This window comes from Trachypithecus francoisi, unplaced genomic scaffold (genome assembly GCF_009764315.1).
Source record: "Trachypithecus francoisi isolate TF-2019V2 unplaced genomic scaffold, Tfra_2.0 Lachesis_group1, whole genome shotgun sequence".
NCBI lineage: Eukaryota > Metazoa > Chordata > Mammalia > Primates > Cercopithecidae > Trachypithecus > Trachypithecus francoisi.
The window spans coordinates 138,897,852-138,910,341 of NW_022681454.1; the positions used below are offsets into that span (position 1 = coordinate 138,897,852).

General features: G+C 35.2%; 1 protein-coding gene across 6 annotated transcripts in view; it reads right to left on the reverse strand.

Annotated features, from left to right (window-relative positions):
* INPP4B (inositol polyphosphate-4-phosphatase type II B) overlaps nucleotides 1-12,490 on the reverse strand; it is an 865,488-nt gene that overhangs the window by 53,567 nt on the left and 799,431 nt on the right. For all 6 annotated transcript variants that reach the window (XM_033215351.1, XM_033215352.1, XM_033215348.1 and 3 more), the window contains 2 exons: nucleotides 9,947-10,059; nucleotides 5,830-5,984 (listed from right to left, as the gene is read on the reverse strand). In XM_033215351.1, coding sequence (XP_033071242.1) covers nucleotides 5,830-5,984; nucleotides 9,947-10,059 — 268 coding nt within the window. The remainder of the gene's footprint in view (nucleotides 1-5,829; nucleotides 5,985-9,946; nucleotides 10,060-12,490) is intronic.

The following is a 12,490-nucleotide window of genomic DNA, read 5'->3' on the forward strand; positions in this document are numbered from 1 at the left end:
TCGAAGACCAGGAGAACTCCCCCATTTTAACAATATCCAAGGATGCACTTTTAGAGAAAAATTGGATAAGGAAGAACAAGCAGGGTAGACAGAGATGGGGAGAGTGTAGAGAGCAAGGATAACATTTCTCAGCAGAACACTTCACGCCCACTGGGTGCAGAGACTTTAAGTAAGTGATCTCATTTATCACAACACTCAAAAGAGGGCGATGGAGCATCATCTCACCTTTACACATTAGGAAACTGAAGCCTTGAGATTAATTAATGTGTCCACCACTACATAGATAATTAGTGTTAGAATAGGGAATTAACTCCAGGTCTTCCTGGATTTAAAAAACCTGTATTTGTGGCAGAAGTTAAATGTATTTGCTTCAGCTAGATTCATTTACATTGATTTTGATTTTAAGTTAAAACATATGTTTGACATCCTTCTATGTCTAGGCACTTAGTTAATAATTTTGGGAGTTGAAAGAAGTGGTTGACTTGGAAAGGTGTGTACAAAGCTGATGGCTGCTCTGGACTATGGCCTCCATGCTCACAGGGTCTCAAGTTGCTACAACTGGAAAACAACCCTATCAACAAAAGAAATTAGGGGAAAGAAATAGACCTCAAAATCATCATTTTTCTGTCAACAGAATACTATGACAACCTTGTCAGGCATGAATATAGGAAGAAGATCGACTAAAATCAGCACATATGTTTTGTTCAGGAAGTCGGAAGTCCTTTGTAGGCCATTCTTTGATTTCCCCAGGAAGGTTAGTTCTCTTCTAGGGTTTATAGTGGATGGCTTATTAAAAGCTACTTGCTCTAACATGATTTCTAAGGATGTACACATTCTTTGCAGTATCTTTCAACTCACCTTCAGCTGAAGTAAAAACATCCCAAATAAGGTCAATTTTCATGTTTTTATTAATAACCCTGAGTTGAAGGTGACTCTTTCTCAGCTTACTCCTGTTATTTGCTGCAAATACTGACTGAAGTAATGTAGCAAACACACCACTGAAATTCTCAAGGGAGGAGACAATACTTAGCAATCATGGAAAAACTGTTCCCAATTACAATGTTCCCTACAAACACATCTCTTTCAAGTAGTCAAAAAATAGCTGCAAACTTCAATTACCTATGTTTATAATGCTTATAATTCTCTTTAATATTTCAAATAGGATATAATATGAAATAATAGCAGCTCTTCTCCAACGAGTACAATCAAAAACAAAGAAAAAAATAAGCTCAAGTGGAAACAAGACTAAAGATAGAAGGAAGAAACTTTTCTATTTTAACAATAATTGAACTATATTACTTAAAAGTGAACTCTACAAGGGAGGAAGTCATACAAACACATCTTTTACAGACATGAATTGGTTAAGAGTCATTTACTTATAAAGCAGAATACTTCATAAATTACGCTCCCCCCAACAGATAAATTACAGGTGCAACATTTGAGAATATGACATTTAATAAATGAAACTCAATAAGGCCAATGGGCCTTTTAAGTCTCTTATAAATTAAATATTTACTGAAATAGAATGACTAAAGCCCTGTATTGCAAGGGTGATACATAAGTATATGCTGAAACTTACCCTGAGTCTTCCTACTAATGGCATATTAACTATCCTAATTTTAAGGAGCCATGACAGATTGAGAAAGTAATGTAGTATAAAACAAAAGACAATTGAGAACTACGGTGTCACATTATTACTTTGTATAGCCATCATCCTAGAGTTCCTGTTAAGGAAAAAAACAGTACCATGGTATTTTTGTTTTAATTTACTTTATAGAGGCATTAAATTTCCCTATACAATTATTTTTTGTTAAAATAGTTTTCTAGATTTATGATGGTCAATGTGGGTTAAGAATCACTGTTTTGGTCTTAAAGATATAGTCAACCACTAAGAGAGCCTTACAGAGTCAGATCACCCAGATACCTTGTGTTAATCTTCTATTCTGAAGAGGGATTTATGCCATTTCATCAAACAGATGGTACTCAAAAGTCCATCAGGAGTGTGCAGCTGAAAGTAATACTGGATATGTAGAAAAAAGGAAGTCTGAATTTTTTGACTATTGTACAAAGGGTGGATTCAGGTGGTGAGCTGAAATGGTTTCTTTATTGCCTATTTGTTTTTGAATTAGGATCATAAGACTTTTCTTTCATATTCTGCAACTTGTGCTTATCAATATATGACAATCAAGTGACAACTTCATATGCTTAATTTAAAATGCCTATGTATGCACAATACCACCTAATACATAGGACCCGAAAGTTTTAGAAACCCATGTCATTCATGTATTCCTTTATTGTATATTTATTGAGAAAAAAATTATACTGTGTGCACTGGATACTGTTTTAGGTAATGGAAACATAGTAGTGAACAAAAAGAAACAAAAGTCTCTACCTTCAGAGAGCTGCTTCTCCTGTGGGGAGTTCTGAATAAGAACCAGATGGAGCTTTATTTACTTTCATTTATATACCTTTACTCATCATAAATAATTTGAAACTGCTACAGAGATACGCATATACAACAGAAAATAATTAATATAGATATAGCAAAAATAAAACTAAATAAAGAATGATATGATAACCTTGGTGAACTTTATTTTTCCCTTGAATTTTTACGATGAAGAAACCTTGGTGAATTTTTAAGAAATCCAGATAAAATAGCCTGGAAGGTGATTGGAATAATTCAAAGGTAAAATAAACTGCAACTGATATTAAATAAAATTAAAAGTTGCAGTAAATTCAAAAACATACAAATCAAATTCCCTTAAAACACTGATTTTTAAAAATCCAGAGTTATTCCCCAGAATGTCTGTAAAGTTCTTAAAAAATTAAATTCCGGGACCCATCTCAGATCTTCTCAATTATAATCCATGTGGGGGTCTAAACATATGTATTTTGTTTCAGTATAGGACATGCTGTTTTATTATAAAATTGAACCCAAGATGATGACAACTTAAACTACATCTTGATATACTTTAAAAAATAGATTTGGGGGTACAGATGCATCTTTGTTACATGGACATACTGCATAGTGCGGAAGTCTGGGCTTTCAGTGTAAACACCACCTGAATAGTGTACATTGTACCCAATAGGTAGTTTCTCATCCCTCACTCCCTTCCCATCCTTCCACCTTTTAACATACCAATCAAACATAGGTATTTTTTAAAAGTTACAGTTCATTTAAAAACCACTGTCTGAAGGGTGGGATTTGACAGATGGCAGAGTGAGGAGCTAGGCAAATCTGCTTCCTCTCAAAAAACTCAACTGTAAAATATTGTCAGAACCCAGAGTTTTGGGACCCTGGTAATCAATCAGCATTAAGCAGTAACTTGAGAAATGTTTATTCATGAACCACTATTGCATGTGGGGTAGGAAATTTGTAAGAGTTATATGTATAAAAATATTGATAAGAAATTTCTAAGGTGACTTATCTTAAATTCTATGATTATTTCTAGATATATAATACACATTAGCATCAAAAATGTTTATAAAAAAACTATTCAGGGATTGTGATGCTTCCATAATTAACACAGCATTTGCAAACACTTGCACATGTTTAAAGTGCTATTTAAAGAGCTGATTTTCGTAAATAGGGAAGATATTGCATTTGAAACCTTATTTACAAGAGCTGCCAGGACACTTTATTTTAACATATGCTATTGTAGTCCAACTTTATGTCATAAAATATTCACAAATATAAAACTATAAGGATCATAATTAACTAGATTATACTGCATATGGAAAATCAGAGTATTAACATCACAGCCCTTGATTTTTTTATTTTTTAAACCAACATTATTTAGTGATTACCATGTGCCAAACATTGTTAATTCCTGTACATGTATCAATTCATTTAATCCTCAATACGCTCCTAAAATGGAGCTACTATCACCATGTCTGTTTTAAAACATGAGGAAACTGAGAGGTAGCAAGAGGTTGCGTAACTTGCCCTAAGGCACTAAGAGGCAGTGAGAGACTAACTTGCCTATGGGTAATGGGCATATAGCCTGGATTCAAATTAGCTGGCTCCCAAGCCTCATGCTCTTACCTACTCTGCTGTGTTGCCAGAGCTTGTAAATCTATGATCCTGTGTTGTGAAGCAAAATACCCAGAGGGAAATGAAGGCAGTTATTAAAGAAAAGAGCACATCTTATTTTCTTTTAAATACGTGCATACATATATACACAAATACAGGTCACACTCACACTCTGGCACAGTCCTCATATACACACAAAACCAAAAGAAGAAGAAGATCACCAGAATACTAGGGATTTCAAGTTAAGCCTTTAGTGTTTTAGATTAAATTTCTAGTGCCTTACCTTAAAAAGACAAAAATGAATCATCACAGACGCTATATCATGAGCAAATGTATTGCATATATAATGTCAATCATAGGCAATACCAAAATATGTTGTTCTATAGTATAACATGTCTAGTATACATATAGCCTTTATTTACCTGTTTGAATTATTTTATTTCTAATTTAAGGGTTCCCTCTTCTATCTTAAATAAACAGACAGCAATTTCATCTTCCAGAAGATTTGTTACCTAAATCAGTTTAGTCCCATGGTGTACCTGGCCTATAATATCATGCATTCCTGCATTTCTCACCAAGCACATTTGTTCCATCTACAGTGACGTTTGTCTTATTTTTCTGCAGATTTGAAGATTTCATACATGAATTTGTTATTTTACCTGTTGGTGCTGAGATATTATTTTTTGAAAGAAGTTTTTATATCAACCAAACATGTTTTATATGGCTGAGATGTTCACGTCAGGCCTCTAAGACATCCTCACACATTTATCAAAAAATTATGATAAAACTCCACTGAACAATGAAAATGCCAAGAGACATGAAATGGGATGAAATACAGGACTTCAGAAACCTCTCGTTAGGGAGAAAACACAGAGGCATAGAACGAGCACAAGCAAACGTCAATGTCGCCAATGAAAGACTGCAGCAGTTAAAAGAAAACTGGTAGCTAATGGCAGGCTAGATAAGAAGCAGCCCTCTCCAGTGAATCACATGACATTCCTTTCTGGGAACCCAGAGCCTGTCCCACACTGCCTAGCGTGCTTCTGAGCTAGGCTTTGCAGCAGAGACAATTTCGTTTAACTTTTTAATTAACGTGTGTCCTTGCTGATAGACACTGTGAATGAAGCACTTTTTCCTTCCCATTATGGCTTAGAGTTTAGATTTAATTACTGTGGAAATGAATCAAGAAACATGACTTCGGGCATAGCATTTTAAATGTCGGCAGAGTAACCATATTAATTCTCTATTTTAAAGTATCAGTGTCATCCCATCTTTATGATGAGTGATGTGAAAATAACTTTAGAAAGGAGGTTACTGACCCAGAGACTCCGTGGGCCATGGGAATATCACCTATTAGTTGTAATTTGGAAAGATTTTGTTTGGATAATGAGTTAGTTTCATTTTGCGAGTACTCATAAATACTTATGCATCATGAAAATTTGCTCTTACAGTGTTACATGTGACATTTTCGGGCCCCTTAACTTCAGCCAATCAGCTAACAAAATATATAATATCATATACAATCATGCATGTCATCAAATGTGTACACAGCCACATTTTCTAAAAATGAAAAGTTTAGAAAAGTAGCCTAAAATGAGTAGGGGAATACAGATAGAGATAAAAATATTATAGAGGTAGAGAAAATTATCTCTTTCGCATGTCATAAGCTATAAGCCATGAAAATACAGTAAAGTACTGAAATATTTAGTCCTCCAATAAAATATGTATTTTGAAAAAAATAAAAACAACTCTAAATGACCTTAAACGAAAAAAAACTTGAAAAACATGTGAGGTACCTTCTCATGCAATCCAGCGCTCGGATAAAGAAGTCCTTGTGTAACTGGTGCTCATCTCTCAAGATTGAGCATTGTTCAAGTGTCACTGACATCGATGTCCTGTCTTTGGCGCTTTTACAACAGGTGAAACGAATACCATTTAGTTTGCGGCAAATCTGTAACATATGTAAAAACGGATGTTTGCTGTACATTTGTAATACGGTAAAGTGTTGACCTCCTCCAAACACTTCTAGTCTAAACACATCAAATATAAATTTGGGTTTCTGTTAGTTTATGGTAGTCAATTGGTTCAATCGGTCTTATCAGATGTAAAGGCATTACCTTTTCATTTCAAAAGCCAATGCAATGGACCTAATTTATTTAGTTCTTTGTACATGAGGCATGGAACCGTTGAAGCCTTATAAGATGTGAAATACCCAGCAGAGGACGCAGCACACTACCCAACGGGGTACCTGGTCTGCAGTGTATGACAATGCTAAACTAATTTCTGCTCAGAAACAACACCTTCATTGTAAAGAGGAAAAAACAAACAAACCAAAAACAAACAAACAAACAAAATCTATATTCCCTGGATTAAACAGTTGATTCAAATCGTATATAGCTAATATTCTCTTATTTTACATTTAAGAAACATTTGCTAGTCTTGGTTTTATGTTATGAGATTTTAAACATCCTCATGGTGCCTCACAACAGACAAGGGAACTACTCATCAGTACTAAAAAGGAGAATACTAGAAATGGCCACTGTTTATTGCAAATTGACTGTGCTCTAGGGTACAACACTAAGAAATTTCATATACAGTTGCACTTTTTAATAAACTTCACAGGGACTGGGTGCAGCGGCTTATGCCTGTAATCCTAACAATTTGGGAGGCCAAGGCAGGAGGATCATTTGAGCTCAGGAGTCTGAGACAAGCCTGGGCAACATAACAAAGCCTCCTCTCTATCAAAAATAATAATAATAAAATTAACTGGGCATGGTGATGCATGCTTGTAGTCCCAGCTACTCGGGAGTCTGAGGTGGGAGGATTACTTGAGCCTGTGATCATGCCACTGCATTGCAGCCTGGGCAACAGAGTGAGACCCTGTCTCAAAAAACACCTCCCAAATTAAAAATAAAAATAAGTAAATAAATAAACTTCACAGGAACTCTAGAGGAAGGTATAATTATTTTCTTTTTATAGATGAGGAAACTGAGGTTTGCATGGGTTAAGTAACTTGCACATAACAGAGCAGAACCAGGATTCAAACAGAATTCTACTTAAGTTCAATAATCAAGTCTTTTAACTTCTGTTATGTTCTGTTTTCCTCTACAGTTCTTTCTTTTTGTTATTCTGATTTAAGTCAGAGAAAAATCACTGAGCATCAGTACTGTCTTGTCTCATTGCCTTATGGTTAATAGGGAAATCATTCCATTTGTTTCTCTTCTATACCATGGTAGGGTTCTAATATGAAATACCAATAATCAACTTCGGCATTACAATGCTAATCAGTGTGCATTTAAAATAGATCTAATGTGATATAACAAAGGTCTTCTTTATTATCTGTCATCAAGCAGTCTTTAAAAGTTGTCTGCTTTTAAAAGAAGGTAAAATAATACAGCTAATCTAGAACTTATTACAATGTTTTAATTGTGATTCTGATACTTAAACTTGAATTTATACATCACTATTAATTTAGACCTTTGGTACTTCTATTTCCAATATAAATGACTAGAAAAATGTGAGAGCATGATTTCTCCATACAATCTTTTTACATCTAGAAAATCCTAATCCTTTCAAATAAACAGTATTTCATTTTTTAAAATTCTTAACTATATTCATAATAATAAAATAGACCATAATGGCTATTTATGAGATACGATTTTTAAATGGAATTAATATTCCTTAAAATTTTTTGTTACTATCATATGTACTTGTCCTACTTAGAATATTTAATGTTTTAAATTTAAAGTCTATTGGAGGTAAGGGCAGTTGCGTAAGAGTACACAGGTTAGGCCTTGATTTCTGTATTTCTACAATACCCGAACTGTTGATTTAAATGCCATTTGTCCTCTTTAAATCTTCACTTTTACTACTGAAACTTAAAGAAGATAAAACCAAATAACTATTTATTTATTTGTTTATTTATTTATTTTTGAGACGGAGTCTTGCTCTGTCACCAGACTGGAGTGCTGTGGTGTGATCTCGGCTCACTGCAACTTCCGACTCCCTGGTTCAAGCGATTCTCCTACTTCAGCCTCCTGCGTAGCTGGGATGACGGGCATGCACCACCACACCTAATTTTTGTATTTTAGTAGAGACGGAGTTTCACTATGTTGGCCAGGATGGTCTTGATCTCCTGACCTCGTGATTTGCCTGCCTCGGTCTCCCAAAGTGCTGGGATTACAGGCATGAGCCTCCACGCCCAGCCACTTTATATTTTTCAATTAGAATGTAAAACATTAACTAAAGCAATATTTCATTAAATAGATTTTTAAAAGGGAAATAAAATAAAAACAAATATTGACAAAATATTTCTGGAAAATATCAAGAGGAATTTCTATATTTCTTTATTTTAAAAGTTTCATTAAGGCCCATGATTTACAAATAGAATATTGAAACTAAGGCATAAGGCAACAGAAATGCTACTAATCATTTATTCAGTGGTGAACTGTGAGTAAATCATATTTGATCAGTATACACATTTCAAAAAATTTTTTAGAAATGTGTGGGACTTATAGGAAAACTTTTTCATACATTAAAATGAGAAATTGCATATATTAAAAGAAAATACACATTTGTGTTTATATGTGTGTATCCTTAATTTATCTATTTACATAACTTCACAATATGTACATAATGACACATTTATGTTTGTAAATCGTCAGATGGCATGAGTATCAAACTATCTTCATGCCGTCGTGTTTTCAGTAAAATAGAAAACACAATTTATGACCTGTCATTGTGAAATTTTTGTTGGAATTAACAACCAGAGTGGTCTTTGAAGATACAAAGAGCAGCCACACTATTAAAAACAACCTTCGTGTAATACAGTATGGCGCTAAATGGAACCAGTGTAAATGAGCTGCCTGAAAGCAACATTTCATATTGTTCTTCCCTGGGGCTCCCAGAAGGCAGGAAGGGAAACTAAAGAAGCTGTCCTCTGCCTTGCTTTTGGTAAATTATTTCATATGGGCTCATGGTAAATCATCCATTCCTTTTTCCCAGAAGAAAGTAAGTAATATTGAATTATAATTGAAACACTGGCAGTAGCGGAAAACTTTCTGTTTTAAATGCTATGACTAGAGAATGAATAGAGTATGCTAGAAGTGTGGTTAACCTGAGCTCCAAATTATAGGAATAACACTGCAGAACTGCAAACATGGCATTTATCATAAAGATCTTTAACATGTACCTTTCCTGATGGAAGAATGCATTCCTAATGAAAGGATGTTTGGGTCTGAATGTTTAACACAATTCATAAATTTCATGTGAGCTATGCCTCAATAGTTACCAGATAAGAGCCTTAAAAATACAGGCATTCTTTACTAATTCTTGTAGAAACCTGCGGTGAGAACACAGGCAGATCTTTTACCCCAAAGGAACCATTAAATGAGGAAGAGCTATACAAAATATAGCTCATTACCCTTAGAGCAATTCATCAGTAATGAATTCTATGCCAATATCTAAATTAACAAACACATTTATAAGCTTGTTAACTGAACAATATGTACAGGAGCCTTATTGAAGCTGTGAATCAGAGATCTGATAACCACATTCTGTTGAAACCATATGTCTCTAAAGCAGCAGTTCAAAATCCTGGGTGATACGGGCAATTGACGTTGCAACATGCAACATCAAGAAACTCACAGATGCTCCCTCAGAGTGGAGAACACATCCAAGGTTAGTAAGAATAGCAAGTGAGCAAGATTCTTTCTTGAGTTCATCTTCTTTCATCTTATGTTCTAGTCTATGGATAGAACTACCAACAAGAGTAAAAATGCCTAATCCACAGAATAATAGAAGATGACAGCTGGTAACCCCAAGTGCAGAGGTTGGAACCTGCACAATAGAGAACTGATAATATTTGCTGGTTATGACGTGGCAGGAAATAAGATTTGCCATGAGAGTGCTTACCGTTGCAGCCAGCCACATAATTTCTACATTCTTTCTTTTTTTGGATTGGATATTTTGATGGAGATTTTCTAGTAATGCTTTTAAATCATTTTGTTCCTGAAAATGTGAAATATCTGAAGGAGGAAAAAAACAAAGGAGAAAAATAAAATGAGACAGTGTTCACATTAAGCTGCCTATGGAGTTTTTTTCAATACATTTATTTGCAAGCACAACTTTTCTTTTAGACAGGGTCTTCCTCTGCCTACCCAGGCTGGAGTGCCAGTGGGACCAAATCTCTGCTCACTGCAGCCCAGCCTCAATCTCCCAGGCTCAAGTGATCCTCCCACCTCAGTGCCCAAAGTAGCTGGGATTACAGGAGCATATAACCATACCCAGCTAACTTTTGTATTTTTTTGTAGAGACAGGGTTTGGCCATGTCACCTAGGCTAGTCTCAAACTCCTGAGCTCGAACAAACTGCCTGTCTTGGCCACCTGAAGTGCTAGGATTACCGGCGTGAGCCACTGCACCCAGCCTCAAACACAATTTTATAACAACAAATATCATTTGAAGCAGAGAGTATCTGAGGATAACCATACATATTAATTTATCTGGTTTTATTCTTTACTTATAAATATGCTTAATTCTCTCATTCTCTATTCTGTATAACTATGGTAATATCAAGTGGTCCTACAGTACTATTTTACCAGCATTTTGGACAAAGATGACAACTTCTGTCTCACTTTAATGAAAGCATAAGACATAGATGTCATGAGATATAACTTTCCTTCTTTTTTTGCCATTGAGTATCTAGTCTGAGTCAAGAGAATATATTAAATTGAACATCTCAGGGGTGGGAGAAATCTAAAAGCTCAAATAAAATACATGAAGTCAGCTGCTATACAGCAAGTTTCCTTGAACTCGGCACTATTAACTTCTTGAATCAGGTAATATGTTGCTGGGAGGAAGACCATATTGTGCATTACAGGACGTTTCACAGCACCCCTGGCCTCTACCATTCACGCGCCAGTAGTAGCTTTCCCAAGGTAGCAGTAAAAACGGCCTTCAGACACTGCCAGTGTCTCCTGACAGAAAAATATATCCTGCTTGAGAACCACTGCCAGAAAGAAGCACAGATATGATACGGAAAGAGGAAAAACATGAGGCTATAGTTCACAGTATGAGGTAATTGGGTAGAAAGCAGGAAATGACACCGGTGGCTCAGATTTCTACATACTAACAACTAAAGCATGGGTAATAAATGGCATACACTTTATTCTAAAAACAGAGACAATGTACATTATGACACAAATGTCCCCAAGACTTGGTGAGATGGGGTTCAAGATTACAGTGACAGAGACAAGAAGACTGTCTAAATGAATGGTTGGGTAAGTACTGTATAGTATGAAAACACACTCTACTGTTGAATCCATAAACTGAGAGAGAAACTCCCGAGAGCTTTAACTAAGACTAAAAACAGGAGAAAATACAATGGACTACACCTACATTACCAAGTTTCACTGAAGAAATAGATGATATAGTCCTTACAAGTTCACAAAAACTGACACAAATGAATTTTAGTAGTAATGAGGCTTTGTACTTTTTCAAATTTGTACCAGATGTTGCAGTTTAGCAAAATAATATATCAGAATAGTTCTAGTTTGTGGCTTTGGCTCCAGGGAAGGGAGGAAGAATCTCAGTGAACTATACTAGTGATTAAGAGCGGAAGTGGTTGTTAAGGTAGGAATTTCCATTGAAAAGAATCATATCTCATCTTGGATTTTATGATCACAGAATAGAGGAAGGTTGGGTACAATCCAGATAGGTTGAGGGAAGTGAGATTCAAAATCGTCGTATAAAATATATGCATGATTCCACTGAATTTGTTTCTAAAAGGGAAAGTTGTCAAAAGTCAAATCTTTACTATTTAACTACAGATGATTCTCATAAAAATGAGAAAGTTTGACTGAAGACATTGCATTGCGAGGTAGAAGCTTCTCTGATATACAGAAATTTTAACAGGACACAGCCCAAAGATAGCCTGAAGAGAAAGGGAAGGAGGCCAAATATGGAATGCCTTGAAGGGAGTTATAAAATCAGACCAGGACTTGGTGGCTAATCAAAGAAGGTAAGGACAATAATGCTGCCTTTTAATTTATAATCATGGCATGCAAGAAATAAGAAGTCAAGTCCACCATCCCTGCTTTTAATGTTGATAAATGGCAACCAAAACAAACCCAGGGGAAGCCATAAATTAGAATTATAAGCAGCCATTAAAATTATGTGCAGGTATATCAGTGACATAGAAAGTGTCCTTGATATTGCTGAAAAGAAGAATTGGTCAGATTAATGAAAGAATGTATTTGTGTAACAATGTGTGTGTATGTGTGTGTGTGTGTGCACGTGCACATGAATGCCTGTGTGTATGTTGGCTTCTCTTGGCATATGTATATAGGCAGAGGGAAACATTACTTTAGATATTAACGTGGCCATCTTTAGGTGTGCAACTTAGTGTAATGTTTCAACTACCTTTTCATATCATTTTAAATGAACATATATTGTTTTTA